At 40.9% G+C, this 15,635-nt stretch overlaps 1 protein-coding gene across 1 annotated transcript in view; it reads right to left on the reverse strand.

Annotated features, from left to right (window-relative positions):
* Positions 1-9,251: 9,251 nt before the first annotated feature.
* The window catches only part of LOC126488505 (killer cell lectin-like receptor subfamily B member 1A), a 23,812-nt gene continuing 17,428 nt past the window's right edge, over positions 9,252-15,635 (reverse strand). The window contains exons 4-5 of the mRNA XM_050122028.1: positions 13,910-14,025; positions 9,252-9,369 (exon numbers count right to left, since the gene is read on the reverse strand). Coding sequence (XP_049977985.1) covers positions 9,252-9,369; positions 13,910-14,025 — 234 coding nt within the window. The remainder of the gene's footprint in view (positions 9,370-13,909; positions 14,026-15,635) is intronic.

The raw sequence follows: 15,635 nt of genomic DNA on the forward strand, positions 1-15,635 counted from the left end.
CTAGTGCAGACCCATGCAAGCTCCCTGATTCAGTCTTTGAACCCCTGAGAGCCCTGCTAGTTGACTCCTGGTCTCCTTGACCCCTCTGCCCCCACAATCCTTTCTCCTCATTTCCTGTGCGGTTCCTGTATTCCTCCTAGCTTTGACTGTGTGTCTCTGTGTCTGTTCCCATCACATGCTACTGTGTTAAGAAGGTATAGCATGTGGTCTTTTCTTTCTTTCTTTCTTTCTTTCTTTCTTTCTTTCTTTCTTTCTTTCTTTCTTTCTTTCTTTCTTTCTTTCTTCTTCTTCTTCTTCTTCTTCTTCTTCTTCTTCTTCTTCTTCTTCTTCTTCTTCTTCTTCTTCTTCTTCTTCTTCTTCTACTTCTAACAAAACATCTTGTTTTGATTCTGGTAATCATTTGTTTTGAGTTCTTATTTAAGGGGAAGCTCATGGTAAGTGATATATAACATTCTTCCTCAACTTAAATTTAAGTGACCATTTTCCACGAGTTACCAGCAATTAAGATACACAGTATATTATGCTGTGGTAGAAAAATAATTAACATGTGAACTTCATAGTTACAGTCGACATGAATTGAAGCTCTAGAATCCTCTGGAAGCATCCATGCTGTGAAGGAAACTGTGAGATACGGAAGTGAGGACAAAACTGTGGGAAACACTTGTGACTGAAACAGCAGGAAGAGCAGTGAGGAGGGAGCCCCACACGCTGCTCAGCCCTGTCCTGAAGGTCCGTGTGGATGCGACATCATTCACCAGTGGAAGGACTTCGTCTGCCAGAGCTACAGAGAATGGAGGACACAGGTCTGTGGGATGTGCTGACTCCTCCAAGGATTTCCAGGCCTAGAGCCTTAGAGCAGGACTACACATGCCAAGTCAGACACTCTCATATCAAGTGAAGAAGAAGAAAAGAGATTTCCTTAAAGTCATTTTTGTGGTCACAGCAGAATCGAACCAGGCTTTCACAATTACAAGATGGCAGCAGCAGTCGGCTGACTGTGAGTTCCAGGAGACAGGAGGTGCACACATTGTATGGGGCTCACACTCATTCCCCAAGAACACTGATGACTACAAAGTGAGGAGAAGCCTTGTGAGGGTCTTCCAGCACACTTAGGACCCCATGAATCCTCCTCAGCTGTCCCTGTTTGATAACAGTCATTTCACTCAATGCCAGGCACAGGATTCTGCCTCATGCTTTATCTTTAAATTTTTTGGAGCACTGGGAATTGAACTCAGGGCTTCCTAAATTTGAGGCAAGCATTCTATCACTGAACTATGTTCCTGGCCCTTTGTGCTTTACCTAAACTGAAGATTTCAGCAATTACAGAGGGATTACATCTTGAGACATTAATTTTCAACAAATATAGAGAATTTATAAAAATATCCTGGGCTTTCAGTACATAAAATTTCAGCATATATAAGGCCCTCAGGCCTTAGTACATAGAGGACTCACCTGATTGCTCATGAGTGGTGCTTGTCCCTGCCTATAATCCTCTTCCCTTGCCGAGACACAGGTAGTTTTAGATGAGGAATGTGTGAGAAAGCATTGCTACTATTTAGCTGTTTATAACCACCTAGTATCCCGGAAACCAATGACAATGGTGTGGATGTATTAGATCAATAAGGAGAAATCTGATGCTCTTAGCAGAAGATTCAAACTATGCTTTGTGGACAGTGAAGTTTAACTAAGTTCTGAAGTTGCCTGTGGCTACCAGAAATCCATAATGCCCCTGTGAAATATGGCAGAGCTGTGGTGACACATTTCCTTTAACTGGCAAAAGTGTGAAGTGACCAGAAGCAAGAAGAGCTCCATGCCTGTGTGGGCAGCATGCAGTGTGCAGCTAACCGCGATCAATTTGCCTGATACAGAATCTGGGACATCAAATACCTGCATAATCTTTACACGACAAACATCCTTACAATCATCATTGTACATATAAAAATAAAATCCTTTGAGAATTCGTACTTTGAGAATTTGTCTAGCTGTGCTAATGAAGCCACATGATGTCAGAATTGCCAAAATGATACTTTAGTTAAAAATCTATCCAAATTCAGGTTTGTCTTGATCATGTCACAATAAAATATAATCATGAAGAGTGGGAAAAGAGATTACAGTGGGATATTAACCACAATGTAATATTAAATATAACTAATTTCCATGGTGAGTTAGTGTGGTCTGGAGATATGGTTCAGAGCCTATGAGTGCCTGCAGCTCTTGTGGAAGTACCAGGTAGAGTTCCTACACTTCCATCAGGTGCCTCAGTACTGCCTGTAACTCTAGCTCCAGAGGGTTCTGTGCCCTCATCTGAATCTGTGTTGGAAATCAAGAGGCTATTGACATAGCAAGCAACATTGTGATTCAGAGAACCTTCAATGTGGAATAATCTTCTTAAAAATTTGACAAATGGACTTCAATAGATCTGTCATAAGAGTTTAAAATATTTTGTTGATATTTTCAGCTTTCACAGATAATCTTCTGAGCTCCATTTGTTTGTTTCTACAAAAAAGCAAACATTTCAAACATATTTTCTTTTTTCCTGCAAAATCAAGATGCTCCAGACAAGCTATTTTATGGAATGTACAAAATCACTTTCAAATTGCTCACCATTCTTTCATGATGCCTACTAGCTTCTTTGGTAAAAACAGGTACTATTTTTAAATAGTATACAGGCTTGGTTCTATGTTATAATTTAAGTCATCCAGTCTCCTAAATTGTAAAGATTCAATTATCTGACTTACTAGGTCTTCATAAATAATTTTTATACCATATATGTTTTTACACATATATGTACATACTTTATTGTTGGTGGAAGCTGCTTGTTCATTTCCCAGCTGTCCAGACAAAAATAATTACACAGCAACTATATTAATTGCAATACTGTTTGGCCAATAGCTTAAGTGTATTTCTAGCTAGCGCTTATATCTTAAATTAACCCATTTCTATTAAATTATATTTTACCATGAGACTAGTGGTTTACCAGCATGGTTCCGGCATCACTGTCTTCTCCAGCGGTTACATGGTGTCTCTGACTTTGCCTATTTTCTCCCAGCATTCAGTTCAGTTTTTCCTGCATAGCTATACTTTGCTCTGCCTCAAGCCAAAGAAGTTTCTTTATTAATCAATGATAACAATGCATATTCACAACATACTGAGGGGAATTCCATATGACCTCCCCTTTTCTGTCTAAATAAAAAGAAAGGTTTTAACTTTAACATAATAAGATTACATATAAAAAACAGGTATCAAACAAGAATTACAGTTACAATATTTATATCTACTTTGTATTTCATCATAATTAAGGAAAACTATAATTATAATTATCTATTCTTGACTCCAACAATGACTCCAGAAGGATGTAATATTACCCAAGGAAACAGGAAGTACATTTTAAACAACTTCTAAAACTCTAGAATTGACAGAGACATCTCACTGCCTGGACAGTCACCTAAAGTTCTTCTGTAACATTGTGGCATCTATTTCCAGCCTATAGGCCCATAGTATCTGGGAGACTTTTCCATGAAGCTTGAAATTTGAAGATTTGTTCTGCCTTGTAATGGCAAAGTCCATCAGTTGCTTTCTTCTGTGTCCTACAGAATGTCCTGAAGATTCTTTGATGAAGCAGGAACCCCAAAGGACCCAATCACCTTCAAGCAAGTTTAATAATAATTTTTCATTATGTCCAGTTTATTTAGAATAACATCAAGTAGTACAGGCAATATCAGTTTCTTGCCCAAATGGCTACCAAAGTCCATAAGGAGCCTCTTCAATGCCCATCTCCCTCTTGAAGTAATAGATAAAGAAAGTGTGGCACATCTACACATTACAGTTCTACTCAGTGGTAAAAAAAAATGACATCTTGAATTTTGCATACAAATGGATGGAAGTAGAAAAAACTATCCTGAGTGAGATAATCCAGACCTCAAAGCAAGTATATGCTATGTACTTACTCATTAGTGAATTCTAGCCATAAACAAAGGACTGTGAGCCTAGTGGTCACGCTCCTAGAGAACCTAAGTAATAAGGCTAACCAAAACAAAAACATATATAGATCCTCCTGGAAATTGGAAGCAGACAAGATATCCAGGCACAAGTTGGGAGCATGTGGGTTGGGGTGGGGTAGTGGAAGGGGAGAGGGGGAGAGAGAGAGAGGAAAAAGGGAGGGTTGAGGAGAGCTTGGGGGAGTGGGATGGCTGAGATGGAGGAAGGACAGATATGGGAGAGGTGATGAAGATATCTTAATTAAGGGAGGTATTGTGGCGTTGGCTAGAGGCTTGACTCTAAAGGGGTTCCCAGATGTCCACAGGGATGTCCCCAGCTAGGACCCTGGGCAGTGGAGGAGAGGGTGCCTGAACTGGCCTTGTCCCTTAGTCAGACTGATGACTATCTTGAATGTCACCATAGAACCTTCGACGGGGACAGATGGAGATAGAGACATAGACCTACCCACATGGGAGTGCTGAACTGAGCTCCGAAGGTCCAGTTGAAGAACAGAAGGAAGGAGAATATGACCAAGGAAGTCAGGACCACGAGGGGTTGTTCCACCCACTGAGACAGTGTGCCTGAACTAATGGGAGCTCACCAAAGTCAGCTGGAATGGGATTGAATGACCATGGGATCAAACTGGACCTTCTGAATGTGGCTGACAATTGGGGCAGACTGAGAAGCCAAAGATAATGGCACTGGGATTTGTCTCTATGGCAGGTACTGGCTTTTTGGGATCCTAGTTTATTTGTATGCTTACCTTCCTAAGCCTGGATGGAGGGGGGAAGGCCTTGAACTTCCCCCAGGGCAGGGTACCCTGCCCTCTCTTAGGACTGGAGGTGGAGGGGGATGGGCACATGAGGGAGCAGGAGGGAAGTGGGAGGGGGGGGAAGTGGAAATTTTGATTCCTAGTATTAATAAAGTAATAATTAAAAAAGAAAACCAAAACTAAAACTAAACCAAAACAACAAGCAAAGGGAGAAATATTCTACACAGATGACAGAACCACAGAGAAAGCACCAACAGAAGACAGATAAATGATGAATAAACAAAATTATCTAGTAATATAAATCATGTTGAGGCAGGATCAAGCTCCTTCCTGCTGCATCAAGGGTGAGCAAGGCATCCCACCATAGGGAACTGACTCCAAAAAGGCAGCTCATACATCAGGGATAGATCTTCGTCCCATTGCCAGTGGCCCAATAAACAGACTAAGTCATACAAATGTCACCCACATACAAAGGGCCTTGTTCCCAAGCAGGCTCCATGGATGTTGGTCTAGAGGTCATGAACACCTACTAGTATAGTAAGGTGGCCACTTGTTTGTTTCCTGTCTGCCCAGATTCCCGATATAACCACACAGAAACTATATTAATTAAATTACTGCTTGGCCAATTAATTAAGCCTATTGTTAGCTAACTCTTACATCTAGAGTCAACCCATTCCTATTATTTTATATTTTACCATAAGGCTTGTGGGCTACTGGTAAGGTTTCAGCACATGTGTTTCTGGCAGTGGCTCCATGGCTTCTCCTCTGCCTCTGCCTCCCTTCTCTCAGCATTCAATTTAGTTTTCCCTGGCTAGCTCTGTTCTATGCTATTAGGCCAATCCAGTTTCTTTATTCACCAATAGTATTCACAGCATACAGAGGGGAATCCCACATCACCTCCCCTTTTCTGTTTAAATAAAAAAAGGAAGGTTTTAACTTTAACATAGTAAAATGACATATAACAAAATAGGTATCAAGCAAGAATTTCACTTACATATTTATATCTACTTTATCTTTTATCATAACTAAGAAAAACTATATTATTACTATCTACTCTTCAATTCCATCAAAGACTCCAGAAGGATATAATATTACCTAAGTAAACAGGAAGTTCATTGAAAGCAACTTCCAAAACTCTAGAATTAACAGAAACTTCTCACTGCCTGGACAGTCACCCAAAGTTCTCATGTACTGTTGGGGCATCCATTCCATATTTAGCCTACACACCCATAGTACCTGGCAGAGTTTTCCATGAAGCTGGAAAATTCAAAGACAGTTCTGCCTATATTGGCAGTTGTCAGTCCCCTTTTTCTGTGTCCTGCAGAATGTATAGCAGATTCTTTCATGAAGCAGGAACCCTGCAGTACCATCTCACCTTTAAGCAAGTTCAGCAGTCATCTCTCTGTGGCTCCTGCATGTCCAGTTAACATAGCATAGTGTCAAGCAATCCAGGACAGACCAGTTTTGTGCCAAAATGACTAACCAACTCCATGAGGAGCCTCTTCGATGCCCATCTTCCTCTTAGACTAATTGGTGGTTCCAGGAGGAGATGTGTCTCATTGTCATAAAAATTCCTAAACTATTAAAATCTTTTAAACGCCATATTCTGTAGTCTTTGAAAGGTTTGAAGAATGCCTATCCATCTGAAATACATCTCTGTACATCTAGAAAATCTAACTAACATGACTATAAGATTGACTATTATAGATGATTATCTGTTAAGCCATATTTATTAATTATACATTACATTTTGAAATGAGCAGTACAAACACAATACCTTCATCAAGAGCAGAAATACATAAAATCGATCTTAAATTTGTACCAAGAAACCAAGATCAATACCAATGCAAATCTCTATAGTATAACCCCATTTAAATATAAAGAAACATTTATAGACAATATTTGATAATATGGGCATAGTCCTGTGCAAACTGCTTCCTGCTGTTTATTGGTCAAAGTAATTTTTTGAGGGACGCTCAAATCAGCCTTTTGGGGGGCTTGGTCCACTAAACCACATTAGTCTGGAGGTTTCCACAGGTTCTCATCCTCTGTGGAAACAAAAGAAGAACCTCTTTTCCAAAGCAACAAATCCTTAGACCCATATTTTGAAATCAAGATACCTTTAAAGTATATATATTGGCTTGGCTTAGCAGACCTGAGTATCAAATGTTTCTCTGCAGTCAAAAAATTCAAATAAAACACAATAGTATACAAAATCCAGATATTCCATCTTTACGTGGCTTATTCTTTCTTTACTTCTTTTAATCCATGACTGACTGTACTCTGTCTCTTTAAAGATTTTACCTTTTATTTAAAAAAAAAACCCATTTACTTCTTTTTATAACTGTCTATATTCGTTTTCTTCTCTCTCCCAAGCCTATGTACATTTATTCAACGCTGTGACCCATTTAGTGGTCTTTTTCATCTGAATTTGTCTTTATTGTGTACCTGTTCTGAATAGGACAGCTTCTTAAAATGCAACGAGCTTCTTTAAAACCTAAGTGGCATCATTGCTAGGTAAAACATGGCCCTGCCAGCTTGCTCCGCCCAGTCTGACATGGTTTGGCAGAGGTCTTTTTAACACAAGCCATGCTCACAGCCCCATTTTCAGGCACACAGCTGGTCTATGTTACCATTAAGCAAATCATAGTACTCTGCTCCCAAACCTCATTTAAATGTTGGCATCCTGAAAGAGTCAGAGTTCATACTAGCAGCATGGCCCATGGCAGGGAAGCTGCAGTTTCAAAACCACATGGCTGTTTTTCTGCTACTGATAATCAGAAAGACCTCTCTTAAATGAGTCACAGCATGCTGCCAGTAAGCAAATCACATTCATGGAAAAAATGTGGCTAAACTTTGTTTTCTAGTGTCTAGAATTACTTTCCAAGCTCTCTCAGGATTTACGTGGATATAGTTGACCATGTTAGAGCACTAATTTGTTGCAAGGAGGCCACTTGTTCATTTCCCAGCTGCCCAGATCCCCAAAAAACCATACAGAAACTGTATTAATTAAATCACTACTTTTTATATTACTTAAGCATATTGTTACCTAGCTCTTACATCTAGAATTAACCCATCTTCATTATTTTACCATGAAGGATGTGCCTACTAGCAAGGTTTCAGCATCTGTCTCTGGCGGTAGCTCAATGGGGTAGTGCACAGCAGTGCAGCCAAACTTGGGGTTCAGCTCTGTCAGTGGATTACCCACAAATGTTGACAAATCATTCCACACTCTGCTTTATTATTTAAAAAAAAATAATTCTCTTGGAAAAGTCACTGTTGATACCCAGTTTAGGAACAGGGCAATGTCCATTATCAACAACCATATATGTAAATAAAATATATTGCCAGTAGCCAGGCCATAGTGGAGTGTTTGCTGGTTTTTGGTTCCTCTTTCAAGGAGTAGGAATGTTGTGGGGAGCTTCGGGCTGCGTTCCTGCCGCCCCGGCTCCCAACCACCTGGCTAGCTTAAGCCCCGAAATAACAACACACAAACTGTATTCTTTTAATCACTGCTTGGCCCATTATATCTAGCCTCTTCTCGGCTAACTCTTGCACCTGGACTAGCCCATTTCTAATAATGTGTGTAGCACCCCAAGGTGAGCTTACCGGGAAGATTCTAGCCTACTGTCCATCCTGGGTCGGAGCTTCATCGTGTCTGCTCCAGAGAGCAGAGATATCGAGTCTGAGCTCACTTCCTCTTCCTCCCAGCATTCTGTTCTGTCTTCCCCAGGGTATTAGTGATGTTTCTGCTGTTATGATAAATTACCATGACCAAGGTGACCTACAGTAGAAAGAGTTTATTGTTGGTTCCAGAAGTACATAAGGGTAGGAAGAAGGCATAAACCATGGTGCCTGGAATAGGGAGCTGAGAGCTCATATCCTGAACCAAAAGCATGAGGCAGACCAAGTTACATCTGAGGCTTTTACTCTCAAAGGCCACCTTCAGGGACACTTCCTCCAGCAGGGCCACACTCCTAAACCTCCCCCAACAATGCCACCAACTGGAGACCAAGTGATAAAATGCCAAAGGCTATGGAGGACATTCCTCATTTAATCCACCACACCCAGTCTGGCCTTGAACTGGCTATCCTCCTGACTCAGCCTTCCCAGTGCTGTTAACACACTGTGCCATCAGTCCCCACATTAAGAGCTTTTAACAATGATTTTGCAAATGGTCTTCTGTGCTATTTGAGGATGACCTCAGACACAGAGAGTGAGAGTCACAGACTCCAGGATAGGAACCCAGTGCGCCTCAGCTGTCTGGGCTTCTGTCCACAGAGCACTTCTCTGAAACGGCACATCAGTGTCTCTATCCTCTCTTCAGAACAAAGAAACAGAACACAGGCATCTGTAGGAGTCACAGTGGCTTTAGAGTCCATGCTTTGTGTCACCAACTGTGCACTGTTTGGGCCCAGACAGAGGTAGTGCAGAGATCTGTGTGGTAGAGTAATTGAGATGGGATTCCCAGTCAGGAGTCATTACACCTGGGTTCAGGGACTCATTTTGCTTCCTTCTGGCAGATCCAGTTGTTGTCTGCAGCACAGTACTCAGAAACCACTTTGTCCTTTGAGACAGTGACACAGCTGTTAAGTTTAAAGTCACCTATGATGTTCAGTCTGAGGAGGAAGAGAACAGCCACTCTTAGTGTTTAGGATTTTCTCATAAATGTCTTGTCATTGCTCTCCTATGGAATTTAAAGGAAACAGCAGAATGCACAGTTGTTAAGTGTACTAGGCACAAACATAATGTTATAAACTTTGAAGGCAGAGCTATTCTAAAACCTGCTGTTTCTTTACTGGCAAAGAAACCTTCCAGCAACAATGTTCATAATGATGCATAAAGCAGAGACAGTTTGAGGGATGGAGACCTCTTCATTCCACTAGTAATATGTCATGTGACCTCCTCTTTTCACTCCTAACATGTCATGTGACATTTTCATTCCACTACTAACATGTCATGTGATCTCATCATTCACTACTAACATGTCATGTGATCTTATCATTCCACTACTAACATGTCATGTGAACTCCTTCCATTACTATCACATCATGTAATCTCCTCATTCCACAACTAACACATCAAAAGAACCGAATATTTTTTGAGTGTCAGTTTTATTTAATATATAGGGTTGGGAGCTGGAGATTTGGCTCAGGGTTTGAGAGTCCTGGCTGCTCTTGCAAAGAACTTGAGTTCAGTTCCCAGCACCCACATGGCAGCTTAGAGTATCTGTAACTCCAGTACCAAGAAATCTGGTACCCTCTTCTGGATTCCATGGACACAGGCATTCATGTGGTCCACATACAAGCATGCAAGCCAGGCAAACACTCATTTACATAAACAAAAATGAATAAATCAATCCCCATAGATTATTATCAAAAGACATGGAGTTATATGTACATGTACACACACATATATACACACATATGTACATGTATATAATGCACACATACATATACATACATATGAGGTTAACTAGCTAATGATTGTGAAAGGATTATGATATACATGATGAGTGACAACAGTTACACACAGTAGGTGCTCAATAAATGTATCCAGTATACAGAGTGAGCTCACAGGGTCTAGATCACAGAACTGGATGCAGGGAGGGAAAGAGGCTCAGTTCATGAGACTCATAGTCATGATTCCTTTCATTCTCCTCCCTTAGGTGGGACAGTATTTGATTAACACATGGTTTTTTTGGGCCCTAAAGCCCCACCAAGGAGGAGGTCACCCCAAGAGACACTCTCAGCATGGTTGATGCAATAGCAAGAGGAATTTTTATTCTGCCACGGCAGAGGTCCCTCAGCCTCGAGAGGAGAACGACACCTGCTTTGTCTATTACAAGCTCTTTTAAAGGAAAAACCACAAAATCAGGGAGGGGTTAGTACAGAATCAAAGGGAAAGTCCAAAAATCATTTGTCAACTATTTTGACTAGTTCATTCAATGGTCAGCTAACTCTACTTGATCAATGATATGGCGATTACAAGGAGGACCACCTGCAGGTCGTTTCACCCCAGTTCCGGGGTCCGGGTCTATTGAAGAAAGACTACAATGGGGATGGAAAGTACTCAAAGCTCCAGTGCACGCGTGGTTGGTTACCAGGGTCCTGGTTCCCAGGAAGGGGGGTGCAGTAATGCTAAGGGCCTGGTTCCCAGGAAGGGGGGTGCAGTAATGCTAAGGTGCCTGGTTCCCAGGAAGAGGGTGCAGTAATGCTAAGGGCCTGGGCCTGGTTCCCAGGAAGGGGAGGTGCAGTAATGCTAAGGTGCCTGGTTCCCAGGAAAGGGGTGCAGTAATGCTAAGGTGCCTCAAAGTCTTTCAGTTTAAATGTGCAAGGCTCCCATGGCCCCCTGCTGGAAGGAACACTACTAGAATCCAAGCACTAACACACAGTATCAGGGTTTACTGTAAGGCAGAGATGAGTTCTAAGCACACTCAAAGGTCTTAAAAGAAGGTGGCATCTGACAGTAGCTGGGCTCCTCACTGGTGTCCTTCGTTTGTTTAGTTCTTAGTGGAGACCTTGAGCTCGAGATGTGAATCTGATGCCATCCTAGTGGTCAGCCTGCAATCCAGCCATGATTTCCCTTGGATTCTTCCATCCTCAGAGTCTGTCTTCAGTTCTCAGCATCATTTCCCTGTGGCTGATCTGTGTAGTCAAGGACTTCCTTTCACAATCCCTTTAAGGCCTCCCAGGCCTTCTCCTGCTGGACTCCTGGAGAGTTCTCTGACATTTCTTATTAATCCCCAAATAACCCTGTGGGGGAAACTGTTACTCTCTTCCTTCCCCTTACCTGGAGCCAGGGTCAGAGAGTTAAAGCGAAGGTGGGGCTTGTTTGACTGACACTTCCTACTGAGCACAGCAGCCTCCAGGCTTCTCAATCCCTTTAGTCTAATCACAGAGACATTTTGCCCTCAGAGTAAAACTACAGATCAGCTGAATTTAATCTATATACTTTACGTACATTTCTCTACTCTATGACAACTTTTATGTTTATCAATTTCTATACTTAACAAATTTTCATTACATTTTAAGTAAATCTAAATCAGCATTTTACATTTCAATCTCATGTGTTCTGAATAACAAGAAGTACATTTTCTTGTAAGATTTGTTTGTTTATTCAAGCAAGATTGATAAACAGCTCTCAATATCCCTTCTGCAAACCTCATAGAAAGCAGTATATAGGAAATTCACTGAATCCTACATATTTTGCTTATAAAGTGAATAAATATTCTGTTCTTATTATACAAAAATTCATGAATTATGCTAAAATCTACAGTTTAGCTCTGAAATGTCAGGTCTCTCATTGCAGAGTTACCTTGATAATTTCAACAATAAGAAAGTGAGAAGACACCAAAGAGCTAATGGCTTCTTTGTGAGCCACAACACACACAAATATACTTTTGATATTCAGTACCCCAAGAGGATGTGAAGGATAGCTGTCACAGTGTTAAGAGGTGACTGGATTATGGGAGCACTAACTCCATCAAGGAGTTCCCACCAAACAAAATGAGGCCTCCCAGAAAGACATAGGGCAACCTTTGAAGGACAAATCTCTGCTCCTCATCCCACACCGGGGTTTGCCATCTCCTCTCCATCCTGCCCACCTTGAGGTGAGCAACTTTGCCTGAATTTATACAACATTTCTGCAGTCCCACAGGGCCAGCAGCAATGCAGCAAGATGAAGAGGACTTGAGGCCCCTGAACTGTGAACCAAAATGATTTTCCTTTCTTGTTTATCTTGACTGAAGTCTGTTTTCATCACAGCTCCTCAAATAATTGTAACTTTCACAACTCAGCTAAGCTACACTGCAGCCTGTGAATTGAGGTCATTTCTCTCAGCTGACAAAGCTCCCTGCTGACACTGCCTTCCCTTCCCTACTCACTCTTCCTCTGCTGGCTGTGACCTGAGCTACTGGCATCACTGCACACTAAGACTCATTTCACCACAGCATGGAAAGGACCACTTAAGAAATTCTTTGAAAAATATAAGAAATATTAGAGTGACAAAAGAAAAATTCCTTCTGCCTACAGGCTCTAAGTAGGGATTTTAAAAGGCATTCTCCATTGGGTAACTGTACTATATTTTCCTTATCCATTCTTCGGTTGAGGGGCATTTAGGTTGTTTCCAGGTTCTGGCTATGGCAAACAATGATGCTATGAACATATTTGAGCACATGTCCTTGTGACACGATTGAGCATCCTTTGTATATATACCCAAAAGTGATATTACTGGGTCCTGAGGAAGGTTGTTTCCTAATTTTCTGAGATATTGCCACACTGACATTCAAAAAGGCTATGCCAACTTGCATTCCCACCAGCAATGCAGGAATGTTCCCTTTACCCCACAACCTCTCCAGCATAAGCTGTCATCAGTGTTTTTGATCTTGGGCATTCTTACAGGTGTAAGATGGAATTTCAGAGTTGTTTTGATCTGCATTACTTTGATGACTAAGGATGTTGAACATTTATTTAAGTGCCTTTCAGCAATTCTATAATTCTTTGTTGAGGGTACTCTGTTTCCTACACAGCAGAAAAAAATAACATCTTGAATTTTGCAGGCAAATGGATGGAGCTAGAAAACATCATTTTGAGTGAAGTAACCCAGACCCAGAAAGACAATTATCACATGTACTCACTCATAAGTTGTTTTTAAATATAAAGCAAAGAAAACCACCTCACAAATCACAATCCCAGAGAACCTAGACAAAAATGAGAACCCTAAGAGAGACATACAGAGATCTAATCTAAATAGGCAGTAGAAAAAGACAAGATCTTCTGAGTAAATTGGGAGCATGCAGACCTTGGGATAGGTCTGCAGGAGAGGGAAGAGGAAGGGAGGGGAGCAGAGAAAAAAGGAGAGCTCAATAAAAACCAATAAAAATGAAAAAGTTGTTTATAAAAACACTTAACATATGAAAAACGCATTTTCTCTCCTAAGATGTTAGTTTAGTCCTTAGCCTTAGAAGTCCATTGTATATATACATACACACTTTACCTTATAAAAGGCTAGAATCTTTTTATACATGAAAATTTTAAGCCACCTTTGGAATCAAATTTTCAAACACTTCTGAACATCTTTAATTTTCGGTATCCTTATTAGAGCCCTACAGTAAAATGACCTGAAATGAATATTTGAGTGAGCTCCTCCAATACTCACACATCAGAACTTAAAGTCGAGCTGTTTATCCATCTCCAGTGCATCTCTGACATGGAGTAACTTAGTCCAATCCAAAATGAATTGCCTTTTTCCCTTGCAAAGTTCTTTACAAATCTCTACAATCAAAGAAGAGGAGAGGACTTAACCTGAGCCTGTGTGCTGTGACTCATATTCGACAGTCTCCCGACACCTAGGTCAAGTGTCACCTGTGTCTGTCCTGAGTCCTCACACAGTTCATTCTTCCTCCCTTGAGGAATCTGTGCCCAGCATTTACGATCCTAGGACACTCACCTTACATATGCAGTTATTGGCTCTCATGTCCCATTAGTCTCTCAGACTATGAGCTTCCATAATGTAAAGTCTCCACTGCCCTTGCATGGAAGATCTGTTAAGTTTAGAGATGTTGGTACAGCTTCAGAAATGTGTTAACGACTCTGTTTTATAGCACAACTTACCAGTTCTTCTTGGTCTTGAATGAGCAGCAAAATGGCTCCTTTTCTAGTGCAGTCAGATAGACTGTCCTTCCAAACACTGGTCTCTTGAGAAAACTGTAGGCATTTATTTCGGTGTGGCATCCAGTCATTGGGGCACGTTAGCTGAACTGGAGTCTCTGAAGTGAGGAGCAGACAGGATAAATTTTTACCCTGCTGCACATACAGTAGTTGTTTTGCTAACACACACTTTTAGTAACGTGCTGTGAAGACATTATTGTTATGATGAAAAGAAATGCAAACAACAAGGAATTCATTTTCTTTTCTATCAATCAACTAGACAGAGCTAACATTAGCATATTTGTTTAAACAAATATTCTATTAGGATATTTTTAAAGTTATTGGTCTAGTGTGATGTGATGGCATTGGAGGCAGCATGGCAAAGTGATTAATATCTCAGGTGTCAAGGTTACATTGTTTCAAAGAAGTTCCCAGCAGTATCAACTACCAGTCATGAGACCTTGATACGTTTCTATACTGCAATATTTTCTAACATAAGACCATGGTGCTGTCTTCATGGGTGAGAGTTTGCAGCCCTGGCAAATAGCAAATGTCAGCTGCTATTCTTGGGAAAGTCAGGCTGGAAAAATTACCTGCTGTGGAACAATGGTTTTACCCTGTAAAGATTTGCTTCTTGTACTTGTTTAATAAAGTGCTGATTGGCCAGTAGCCAGGCAGGAAGTAGAGGTGGGGCAATCAGGCAGGAAGTAGAGTCAGAGCAATGAGAACAGTAGAATTCTGGGAAGAGGAAAGAATTCAGTCTGCAGTCATCACCCAGACATAGAAGACACAGATGAGAATACCTGTGGTACCAAACCACATGCCCAAAACAGACAAGAATTATGTGTTAAGATGTAAGAATTAAAAAAAAATGTCTGAGATAATAGGCCAACTAGTTTATGATTAATGTAGACCTATGTGTGTTTCTTTGAGACAGAAACCTTGGTCAATGATTACCTGTTGAGCTAGCCGCAATCCTTGGAATATCCACTCTGCATTTTTCTATTGATGGCTTTTGTATTAAGACTTGCACTAGCAAAGAAGAAAACAAATAGAGAGGATTAAATACTGAAGAGAATGGTGGAATGGGTGTTTTTCTTCCCACTTCAGGAAATCGAGTTATTTCAGCAAAGCTGACCATAAGGACTGAGGGTAAAAGTTCAGCCACTGAGGAACCAGTTTGCAGACAGAATGTGTAAACAAAGAAGAAAAGCACAGAACATGTGATTCCAGAC

This window comes from Alexandromys fortis, unplaced genomic scaffold, assembly GCF_014885135.2.
Source record: "Alexandromys fortis isolate MF-2015 unplaced genomic scaffold, M_Fortis_MF-2015_v1.1 scaffold_208, whole genome shotgun sequence".
NCBI classification, from domain to species: Eukaryota; Metazoa; Chordata; class Mammalia; order Rodentia; family Cricetidae; genus Alexandromys; species Alexandromys fortis.